We start from the raw sequence: 12,369 nt of genomic DNA, 5'->3' as shown, positions 1-12,369 counted from the left end.
ACAGTCAATACTATATTGACAAATTCTATTTTCTGGCAACAGACTATTTTTAAACTTTTAAGCATTTGTTTAGAGCAGGACTGTCCAACAGATGACCCTTTTGAAGTGCATCATTTAAGGCTTTTAGTTTGAAAAGATTGCATGGGCCACCTGTAGTCTTCTTTATTATTATTATTATTATTATTATTATTATTATTATTTATTTCTTAGCAGATGCCCTTATCCAGGGCGACTTACAATTGTTACAAGATATCACATTATTTTTTACATTCAATTACATTATTTTTTACATACAATTACCCATTTATACAGCTGGGTTTTTACTGGAGCAATCTGGGTAAAGTACCTTGCTCAAGGGTACAGTAGCAGTGTCCTCCACTGGGGATTGAACCCATGACTCTCCGGTCAAGAGTCCAGAGCCCTAACCACTACTCCACACTGCTGCCCCTTCTTTAGAAGCAAGCACAGTCCCAATGCAGCAAAGCTGATGTTGTATAAACATGCAACATGCTGAATGAGCAGAAAACCAGTGAAGCTGTTTCTTAATGTAGTTGCTACTATTTATTTTAGTTAGTGACATTTTATATATGGCTCTTTGAGCCTAAAAAGTCAGACAGCTTTGGTTTCTACTAATGTTTCCAAAGCATTGACCAACTTACAGGGCATGATCCAAATAACAAAAAAATGTAATTCAAATAAACAACAAAATAGTATTGCCTCAAAGCAGAATTTGGCCATATTAAATCATTAAGAAAATGGTTATTATGCTTGTAATATAAAAAATGAATGAATCAATCAATCAATCAATCAATAAAAATGTGTGGAGTGTCATGTCTCTTTCCCCAGGGTTCTGAAAATGGGCACCTTGGACTGGTATCACGAGCACGTCCGCTCACGCTTCAAGCGATTCGGAAGCGCCAAGGTGATGAGATCACTGTACAAGAGACTCCAAAGCGAGCAGAGGCTTAAATCTGAACTAGCGGGTACGTTTGACTTCATAGGGGTGAAGAGAGGTGCTGCAGAACCTGGCTGTAGGAACCAGTAGAGCGGAACTTGCTATACAATGGGGCTAGTGTTAGTGTTAGTGTTAGTGTTAGTGTTAGGGTTAGGGTTAGTGTTAGTGTTAGTGTTAGTGTTAGGGTTAGGGTTAGGGTTAGGGTTAGGGTTAGGATTAGTGTTAGTGTTAGAGGCAGAGAGAACACCAGGCGAGCAGCGGGGTTCTGGATGAGCTGGAGCGGACGGGTGGTGGATGCAGGGAGGCCAGCCAGGAGGGAATTGCAGTAGTCTAGGTGGGAGAGTACCAGGGCCTGGACAAGGAGCTGGGTGGCGTATTTGGTGAGGAAGGGTCGGATTCTTCGTATGTTGCTCAGGAAGAATCGGCAAGTGCTTGCCAGAGTGGAGATGTGCTGGGAATAAGAGAGGCAGGGGTCCAGGGTGACTCCGAGGTTCTTAGCTGAGGAGGAAGGAGAGAGTGTGGTAGATTCCAGAGGAATGGAGATAGAGAGATCAGAGGAGGGGGAGGAGGAGGAGGGAAAGAAAAGGAGGTCAGATTTAGAGAGGTTGAGTTTGAGGTGATGCAAGTGCATCCAGTGTTCTGCTATCCTGTCATTTTTTAAGGTATCACAAACTATAAAACATCAAAAAGAATTCACACAGTTCAGAAAATTGTGTATTATAAGTTGATAAAAATCCCACTCTGATACTGGCTCTCTTTTATTCTTTCAAAAAGCACTTGAGGGTACCTTTCCTCCCTCTCCATTGTATTTGTTTGCATTAGAAATAAAGGTGACCAATACTTCTACATACTGTATCCCTCATGAATGACTTGGCTAATCAAGCATCATGGGGTCTGGTTTACTAAACCTCTGATACAGTACAAAATCTGTGCTGCGTTTTAAAAGGAACATAAAACTGCTGGGCTGTCGCCTCTGGGTCATGTATTTTTGGTTATGAATTTTTACCAGTTTTATAAATGTGTTTTTGAAAGCAGTGTTCCAAACTCTAGTCCAGTATTTCTATTACAATCTATCTGAAGCCACGGCAGAGCTGTATGAATACTTTAGGTAATTTCATGTTTTGGTAATGTGTATGCAGGAGTGCAGAGGGAGGTTACTGGTGGAGGGGCAGTACAGGATCTTGTACAAAGGACAATGTAGAAGGTATCATTGAGGTTAAGGTTCCTATTCACAAAATAAAGTAAGAAAGAAAGAACATTAGGATATAAATATGATTTGATATTGATGAAACGGTTCTGATATTTTGCATGAATATTGGTTTGCAAGCTTGCAAGGTTTTCTATTCTTCTTTCAAACTATGTGGCATTTCAGCAACACATTCTGTACATTAATTCAGTTTTTAAGAAAGATATTGGAGCTGATACAATTAGTGCATCATTTATTAAAACAAAAAGGTTGTGTGATCCATGCCAGACTTGATGCTTTCCAGTTTTTGACTTGACACATGGCAAATAATGAAGTCACTTTCCTGACTAATCTTTATTATTATTTATTTCTTAGCAGACGCCCTTATCCAGGGCGACTTACAATTGTTACAAGATATCACATTATTTTTACATACAATTACATTATTTTTTACATACAATTACCCATTTATACAGTTGGGTTTTTACTGGAACAATCGAGGTAAAGTACCTTGCTCAAGGGTACAGCAGCAGTGTCCCCCCACCTGGGATTGAACCCACGACCCTCCGTTCAAGAGTCCAGAGCCCTAACCACTACTCCACACTGCTGCCCTCTTACTGAGTTGCAGAGTCGTTTGCAGTCATGATTGTGGCAGGATTGCTAGGGGCCAAAAGCCATTATTGTTGACTGCTATCCGGTGACGGTGCAACAGTTATCAAAACGTTGGAAAAGATTACATTTTCTTTTATGTTCCTTCTTCTAGGATCCCGTGATGACGATACATACAGCATGCCTGATGTCCGAGGTGGGTAGAAAACTTGATTTAGGAATGAGGATTGGACCAGATTATATATTATATATATTATAAGCACAACTAAAATAATAGACTAGACAACCTGTGTGTTTAAACATTAGGCGTGAGTTTTCACCTGCCGATGCTGAACAGATATATGTGTGCTTTGTACTGCATACAGATATTCAACACCATGAGCTCTTCACTTTACAAACTCATTTAAGAGTGAAGGACCCAAGTGTCATACTTGGATACCTAAATTGCAACCTTGCCCAATCCATTTTCTGGTCCATTTGCTGTCTGTTGCAGAGATATGACCCTAACTCAACCGCAATGACACAGTTTCACTTACAGTACACCACTGTCTGTCTGGGAGCACACATTGTTCTTTTGAATGCTGAATATCAAACGATGCATTGAAACAACAAACTCCAAAGATAAGCACCTTGGTCAGAAGTGTTTCACAGAGAGCAATGTGACAGGGACCAATTGTATTCTTGACAACACAAGCATCATGTGAGACAGCAGAGCTGTAGCTAAAGCAGAAAAGCAGAAAAATATATGGCAAGAGAAAGGAAAAGGTGGGTCCCGTTCACAAAGTTTTAACTCATGGGTTGTTTAAAGATTCTTTTTAAATAATGTTTTGTTTGCGTTAAACATTTCTACACCATTGTCAAAGAAACCAGCAACAGGTATAGAACAGTTCAATGAATATCAAATCAGATCTAATTGAAATAACTCTGCATATTGCCCAGGTTGTGCTCGTGTCTGCTATACTGTACGTCTGCAACATGCTCTCCCTCAGCACAACTTGCATGATCTGCATGAGCGGACAGACATTATTCTCCCCAGTAGCCTGGGGCCTCAGGCTTTCAGAGGCTATGGAAGAAATGTGTTTTTCTCTGGTAATGTCAAGTGTGTCTTTGCTGATACTCTCGTCTGCTGTTGTAGACATGTACGATATGCCTGAGGAGGATGATGTCACCATTGATGCCTCAGAGGCCCAGCGCTACAGACTGGTAAAAATGACATTTCATTAAAAACATCACAACCTTTTTTTATGATTATTATCTAAGAAAAAGCAGCTCGATAAGTTTGATTTTGTCATTTTTCTTCTTCTCTTCTTTTATGACTGGTGCGTTTTGAAGAGTCACTTACCTGTAAAATACAAAGTACAAGATGTTTCCTGCAAGAAATAAAGCGTCTTTTCAATTTTTACGCCTCTGTAAAAGCTCCATTAGCCACATTAGAAGTCTCATAATAAAGAGATTCAGTGTCACATTAATAAAAGGAAACTTTTTGAGAAATGACCTTGTACACAGGATAATGGTTTGTGCTTTGTTATGCCTCGTTCAGCTTAACTTTATAGTACTGTATTTATGTAACTGCAAAGATAGATGCTTTGGATATTGAGCTTGATCCAACCGGTATATAAAGTAAACCTAATTGCAAAATGTTTTTTAATGATTAGGTTTGATCCATTGGGAAGCAAAGCCTTGTAAGTTTTCTCTTTTATCCAACGTGTTTGGTGGTACTCCTCTCTTAAGGGTAATCTTAAAGGCAATGGTTCTGGAAGGCGGGAGAGGCTCCGGCTTCGGGCTCGGCCTCACCCTTCCTCCTGGAACATTAATAAAAAAGGCTTCAGGGTAACACATATTAAAATAATAGTGGCACATTTATATGACAACTATGCTAGCATTTGTACGGTATTTATAGCACACAATGGCTGAATAACCCCCACGATGCAGTGATGTGTTTCTGGATGACATACCATCATATGTTTCATTTCTCATTTTCCATTGCTGATTTCTACTCACAACTGGTCAACCTGACACAATTCTGAAAGTCAATCTAATGCTAAACAGAAATAACCGACTTTCCTTTGATTTGTTTTCATGGTGATTCACTTACACTATATTGTCTAAATTACCTGCTCTAAAAGCATATATTTAACTCAATAGTGATGCCTGATTTTAGTGTGTATTTTGGTGTTGTTCAAATCTGGTCCAATACAGACTATAAACCTAGTCCTAAATATTAATTTTAAAACTAGATTTCCATGGCACATACAAGGTCGAATTGGCCCCTTGTGATAATTGTATGCATATCAGTCTGCAGAATTCATCTTTTTGTAAGGCCTGATTCAAATAAAGAGCTAGGGCAGGATTTTCAAAAGGTAGTAAATGATAACCAGTGTTAATCAAGAAGTCGGTATGTAGCATTGACTTTGGTGTTTTCAAGCAGTCGTTATGCCTATTTCGTTATTAAATAATCGTCCTAATGTGATTTCTGAAATTATGTTGATTTACAAAATAATGTAATTTCTTAACGAGCAGTGCTTCTTGCGACTATTTCTTTTGTTTGCGTGGGAATTTAAAAGCAAATCCATGTTAATTTGCACTTGGAAAAGGAGGATTAACGAAACAGTATATAACTCACCTTGAAACAGAAATTTAACAGACCGCGGCTGACGATACAGAGAGAGAGAGAGAGAGAGAGTGTTAATTTCTTACAGATAACCTAGATAATTCAGTATTTGTAGTTATAAAAATAGTTTAGCCTTTTCTATATTTGTGATTATGAAGGAGATTTATTCACTTGTTTTAACCATTTGTAACCATACTGAACGTTTGTTCAGTATATATTCCGTTATTTGCACAAAGTGTAATGTTACTATAGTACCAAGAAATTATCAATGTATCTGTAGCCTATTTGAATTCTGCATATGTACATATATGACAGCTGACCTCTACTGCAGATTTTATTTGAATTATACAGCTGAAATCTTGGTATAGAAAGCAGTATATTAGATATTACAATAAAGTTTCCTTAGGTGATTGCGGATTTGCAATGCTATCCACACGCAATATAATTGTAAATCATCATTTTATATGTGACGTGTTCTAAATAAATGTACATTCTGCATGGCAAAATGCACAATTTTAAATGACGTTTACAAATTATACACAACATAGATATTCCCATTATTTTTTATTTCCATTTGGCTGCTGCTTGCTGGTGGGAGAGCCACCTCCCTGTATGCTAGAAGTTTCCATTGCAATGAATTATGCTTCAATTTTTCTTGATCTTGTTAACATGCATTTTGATTAACAAGGTCCCCTTAGCTAGTCGTTGAGACAGGAAGTGATGTACAGTACGTGACCTGCGACAATTAAGCATTTTAACGAGAAATGCGTTCATTAACGACCTCATCGATTAAATTTCAAAGCATTAACGGAGTGAATTAATTAACACATTTTGTTTGAAAATCATTTGCTACTAAAGCTCTCATTACTGTACCACGAATTTGATACAATAACACTGGTTTTTGAAAATCCTTCCCCTAGTGTCTTACTAGTGTCTCATGCATTTCACGTCCTGAGGACTATGTTCGAATCCAGTTCAGGACACAAGTGAAAATGAGTGAATTGAGTTAGGCTGATCTCAACCTAGTGGACAATCGTCCATATCATAATATCACAGGGCCACCATACTATTCATCACAATGTGCGTTCTCTGCTTGGCATTGGCCAAGACTGAGGTGCTCTCTCTCTCACTCGCTGGCAGAACAGGGGCTTGGTTGGAGTGTGACTGAATAAAGCAGGTGCCAGTGACCCTCACCACCATTTCGTCCTTGAAAAAATCGTGAGGACCAGAATTGGACAATCCTTTTATTGTTCTCTTTAGGCTGATGATTGATGGGGGAGAGGTTGTTGATTACTCAGTTGATTCAAAACAATTGTGTTTCTGTTCTTGATGCTTTAAAGATTCGAAAGACCAAGCGTCTCCTCTCGGTTCACCCCCTCGATTTCGATATGGACTCTGAGTACTCGACTCAGTCCCGCCGACAGTCTCTGCAGGTATTGGGTCGTTTGGCTCTGTCCTTTTCCCTCTCCTTACAGTGAAGCCTAATAGTATTCATACAGCTCCTGGACATAGCTTTCAATAGGCTGGGCAAAATGGATCAAGTTGGTCACTAAGGAGATGCAATAATGATATGTACAGTATATATATAGGGCTTTTGATTTTCGGTTTTAACCGATAAAACCTGATAAAACATCCCGATACAAAAAAATAAAATCTGTGGATAGCCAATAAGTACCGGAAAACACTGACAAAACTGTGAAAATGGTTAATCAATTCATGTTGACTTTACCCTTTTCCCATTAAAAAATAAAACATACTACAAAAATAATAATAAATACATTTCCCAGTGCTGCTGGGCAATGTCCCGCCTTCTTGACTTGTACCTACATTTCTATTGGAGACTCTTGCGATATTTAAAACGAGATTACAATCAGGATTGAGGCTTGTTAGTGGGATTTAAAGCTGTATTACAGTTAAGATATGGAGGATTTTAAACAGAATTGTGGTGACATGTAAAAAAATGCCTATACACAAAAACCCCAGAAGAATGTTCCTGAGACCAGAGGGATTTCGTTGTGGAAGACAGCAAAGGAAAGAAGGTACAACTTAAGCGTGCAAGTACTGTCGAGTTACTACTAGTTACACTAATTTCATACAGTATATCAAAAACGAACGCCCCGAACAAAACGATTTACATAAAACGCGAAAATAGCTCAAAATAAGCACTGAAAAATACAATTAATAAAACCTGAAAAACAGAAGCCCTATATATATCAATGCTGGTTTTTTGTATACAGCCGATGAAGGACTTGTAGTCCGAAACGTCCTGATAATTGATTTGTAATCAATTATTCTACCTTTTTAAGTACCTGAAATATCCTTTTCTTTTTTCTTTTTTCTTATTGATCATTTTGGTACACAGCAGTTTTCCTTTTTCTCAAACTATATATATATATATATATATATATATATATATATATATATATATATATATATATATATATATATATATATATATATATATTAGTCCTATTTTGATCTTATCAAAATGTGACTGCACATAATAACCTGCATTGTTTTCTATGCAACTTTTATGAATCATATAAGATCAAACATAACATTTTCTTAAGGATGGCTGGTCTGTGTGATGAAACGCATGACAAGCATGCAGTTAACATACTAAAAAAAGGCTGTTTACTGCTGCTACCCAGGGGACTAATGACTACTGTAAATGTTCCTCGGATAAGGAAACTCTCTCTAACACAGAGAATATAGTGGGACCCACATGGATTGCTTGTAAGAGGCCTGTGGCTCGGGACGCTATGGGAAGCTATGGGCCTGCCACCTGTCTAGATGGTTGGTACTGTATTGTTTTGTAGTTCATTAGAAACAAAAGACCACCACAGGGGAGTCTCCTGAGAGAATGAGCCCACTTTCATCTTTAATAATCGCTATTGTTGAACAAAGCCATGTGTGCTGCCCTCACGCTGTTGTTCCTCAGCACTCGGGTGGGGGGGAAGGTGTCACCCGGAAGGAGTCGATGATCGCCGAGGCGGATATTGCCTCCGTGTTCCAGCAGATCCTGGAGGAGCAGGGGCAGGTGGGTGGGAACCCAGAGCAGGAGTTCAGCACCGAAGTGCACCTTCATATCAACTCCCGCAGGAAGAGCCTGGAGAAGTCCTCCAAATCCGGTAAGAAGAGTTCAGCTACAGCAGTGAAAAAAAACCCACACGGCCCGACTGTGTGTAATGTCTCTGATGTGAAATGGCTTAATGAGATATATTCTGTTACTTTGTTACCAAACTCAATACTTCCAGTCATATATAATTCTGCTGTTGCAGATCAAGTGGGAAACCCAGTCCAATTGTTCTTGTTCTTGGTTGCTTCATGTTGTTTCTCTCCCCGACTCCCTTTGTGTTCCCTCACCTTGCCCTATTGCCACCTGCCTCCCACCAGATGACGGCCACTTCTCTGAGCACAGAATGATTCGAGCGCATCCCTCTCCGAAAGGCAGCCCCACAGGCCAGTTGAAAGGGCAGCAGCACTCCCAGTACTATGCTGACATGGACAGGTCTGACGAGGAAGGGGAGGAGGTGCCACGCTTCCCTCTGTACCAGAGTCACTTCCCCAAGCGGAGGAGCCGAGCATCCTCCCAGGAAAACTTGCACCACTCCAAGCCCCAGGTACAGCACCCAATCAATTTAGATTCAGTTTTAATTGGTTTCTAATCTCTTTGTATCATTGTGGCCTTTATTGAGTTTCTAAAGTATGATACATGTCAATGTAAAGCTGTCGTGAATGCTGTTGCATATCCATTTGTTTTGTTTGCATGGCTCACGATATTAACCCATTTCATTGATTTTATTGATTTGTTCGTTTACTCATCTGACTGAGAACTATTGAGATGCATCTTTATTTCACAGCACACTTAGAGTACAAACAGGGGTACACAGATGTGGATAAAACGGTCCTTAATGATTTGTTTAAAATATGTTGCTATGTTCTTCTATTCATTATCTCACACTGATTAGTTCAAACATACCCACATACCCTTTGATTCTTTGCAGTGGTAAATTCATGCACATTGCTTTGGAAGATTAATCAATACATATAGGGATGTTGTTTGGCTTTGATAAAAGGCTATGAAAACTATATTACTGTAAAATCATTGAAACGCTGAGGAGAACACGAATCCACAAACAAATCTATGGGAAAGCAAAGTGGATACGGTCATATATGCTTACATTTATACATATTTGTACATACATTTTAGCTCAAGGTATTTAGGGTATCCAGGTCTGGGGGCCTCTTTTCATGTTATGTGTCTGTCTGTCTGTAAGTGAAACACATGTATACAGTGTATACAGCAGTGTACAGTAATTCATTGTGATCTTGTTACTGATGGCTCTCATTTTGTATATATTTTTTTTTAGTCACAGAGAATAATATTTTGGGTTTGGACTTCACTGGACTCTTACGCCCCTCTTGTTTCCATTCTTTTTTACTGGGTGCTATCAGGCTTGGTGGTCTTGGCGGAATCTCTGTTTTTTTTTTTTCTCGCTGGGTCTGGTGTCCACTATTTTCAATCTCCCCTTTTTTCCATCTCTGCCCTTGCCTACAGATCTCTGAGCTGAACAGGCGCATGTCTGCTATAGAACGCCTCCTAAAACGCTTGGAACAGAAAATAGTGGTGCCCTCAGGGGAGGTAAACAATCCTTACAATATATATATATATATATATATATATATATATATATATATATATATATATATATACCTACACTGTTTGTTTTCAAACACCCTTTACCTTGATAAAGGTATGTTAAACATACCGAAACATTAGGAAGTTGGAGTTAATGCATCATCTATGTTATGTCATATACTGGATATGCAGGTTTCTATGGCTTTTTTTAAATGCAGATCTTGTCAACTGATAAAAACCGCTGCAATGGGAAACCTTTTATTATATGATTTACAGTTTAAAGTTACAGGAGGGAACCAAGCAGTATTTGCAGGTTGCATTGCATGACAATTTGGAACAGAGCTTTGAGAATTTGGAATTGTGTTCAGCATTGAAATGGCTTACAAGAAGAGCTCGGGGAACTGATTCTAAGGGACTTTCTGTAAAGTACTGCTTAAAAAATCAAGATAGATTGAAGCACTTGGAAATTTGATTGTTGGTTCTCCAATTTCAAACTCCTTCAGTTTCTGGTGGCTTATTAAAGAGACTCTCCAGGCTACATGTTTTTTCATTTTAATCGCTTTTTTCAAATTACAAATCTCCATGAGTATCAATCTGTGTTTTAAGCTTTTTCTCTTGTGCGAATGAAATCATTCACACAGAATGACTTCAGAGAGGATTAGTGAATCATCTAATTGTAGAAAATTAAGTTAATTAGAGAGCCTGTAATTAGCCAGGTAAGAATAAAGAAATCAAAGGGATCAGTACCTTCATTTAAAGGAGTACAGAGGAACAGTATAACGTCTGTCAAAGATGGAAAATTGCAGTTAACTAAATGAATAAGTATTGGTAAACTGACCCGAAATGATCCATTGTGCTTGCAGGGTTAACAGGTTGCTGTTAAACAAAATGCAAATTAAATTGTTCTACGCCTTTATTTTTAAGACCAACACAAACAAAAGAAAATACTGATAGAAATAGAGAAATAGAGATGACTGACATGATGTGGGTGAATCAGCTGAATCATCCACAAACATCGGGTTCATAACTGATGTTCTGGTCCAGGGCGTGCAGTCTGATGCAGACCTGGAGGAGAAGAAGCTGAAGAAGAAGCTGGGCGAGCTGGCTGGAAACATCAGCGACAAGGGCCTGTCATCCGAGGAAGATGTGGGGAGGAGAAAGAAGGTCCTGAGAGAAGCAGTGATGAGCTCCTCCAGCGATGACCTCCCAAACGAAGCACAGAAGGTAAGGATCCCTTCACAGTACAAATACACAGTCTACTGCTCGCTACACAGACCTTGATGAGCACTAATCTCGGTATATGTAACAGGGCAGAGGCCGGGCGCGAACTGGCGACCCCGTGCACCGCACACAAGCGTCTTAACTGCTACCAACCAGACAGGACAGAGTCCGTAACGACAGTGTATTACACAACACTGCCCGTCACATATACCTACTGTAATCTTACCTTAAGGTAAGGTAGATCTTTTAATTAAACAAACCAGCAAAAGTTAAACTCAGGTAGAGGGCACAGAGTGATTTTGATTAATGGACCTTCCATTTTTTTTTTTGCCGCAATACTGTAGGTCATATATGCAATAGAACTGGTCAGTAGATATTATTGACTGGTAGACTTCACAGAGTTTGTACCAAGAATATTCAGACTCCTAAATACCTACATAAGAGAAGACACTGTTTTGTTCAGTTATGTATGTGTGTATTTGTTTATTAACAGATTGCAGGTTCTTTTGATTTAAAAGTGTGTGTCTGAATAAAATGAAAAGACCGGAGCTCTCTCTTATGCATTGCATGAGGAGGTGAAGGAGCCCATCAGAGGCAGTCCATTAGTAACAGCTCTCCACACTAATGGGTTCTTTGTTATCATTCAGTACGTGGCCTCTTCATCATCAGAATATATACAAACAGAGAGAACTGTCATGCCAGTGTTTTCCTTTTTTAATATTGTAAAAGGTTAAAACTTTTTGCGTTTGTTTCATTCAGGATCCCAAAACAAAAACAGGTAACGTATGTCATTCTTCCTCCCCATACAATTGTTGCAGTTGGCTGTTTGCATCTGCTAATGGGAGAAGGAGCTCTGACTGCTCACTGAAATGAGTAAGACAGCAGGCTGATCCAGTACACTTACAAGCAGGATGTTTGTGTTACTGTCCATTGTACTATAGATCTCTATTACTGATATTATAAGGAAGGATCATGGGCCATATTGATATTATAAGGAAGGATCATGGGCCACAATAATAGTTTCTACATACCAGAGAGCCCAATTTTCCAGTTCTTGGACACAAAGCAGACAAAAGCTTAATTCTGCAAATTAAATCTCCCAAAGATAGAACTTACAGGAGGAAGAGTTTAGAGATCAAAAATAA

At 38.9% G+C, this 12,369-nt stretch overlaps 1 protein-coding gene across 5 annotated transcripts in view; it reads left to right on the top strand.

Moving 5' to 3' along the window:
- Positions 1 to 12,369, top strand: part of LOC117405668 (melanophilin-like) — a 33,737-nt gene that overhangs the window by 14,521 nt on the left and 6,847 nt on the right. For 3 of the 5 annotated variants that reach the window (XM_059032512.1, XM_034008905.3, XM_034008893.3), the window contains 8 exons: positions 847 to 983; positions 2,905 to 2,946; positions 3,886 to 3,953; positions 6,702 to 6,794; positions 8,303 to 8,492; positions 8,758 to 8,984; positions 9,923 to 10,006; positions 11,048 to 11,227. In XM_059032512.1, the coding sequence (XP_058888495.1) occupies positions 847 to 983; positions 2,905 to 2,946; positions 3,886 to 3,953; positions 6,702 to 6,794; positions 8,303 to 8,492; positions 8,758 to 8,984; positions 9,923 to 10,006; positions 11,048 to 11,227 (1,021 nt within the window). The remainder of the gene's footprint in view (positions 1 to 846; positions 984 to 2,904; positions 2,947 to 3,885; positions 3,954 to 6,701; positions 6,795 to 8,302; positions 8,493 to 8,757; positions 8,985 to 9,922; positions 10,007 to 11,047; positions 11,228 to 12,369) is intronic. The other 2 variants (XM_059032511.1, XM_059032510.1) reach the window with 2 other exon arrangements.

This window comes from Acipenser ruthenus, chromosome 10, assembly GCF_902713425.1.
Source record: "Acipenser ruthenus chromosome 10, fAciRut3.2 maternal haplotype, whole genome shotgun sequence".
Lineage (NCBI taxonomy): Eukaryota > Metazoa > Chordata > Actinopteri > Acipenseriformes > Acipenseridae > Acipenser > Acipenser ruthenus.
The sequence above is the reverse complement of the archived record's forward strand: the minus strand, read 5'-3'. Positions and strand labels throughout refer to the sequence as shown.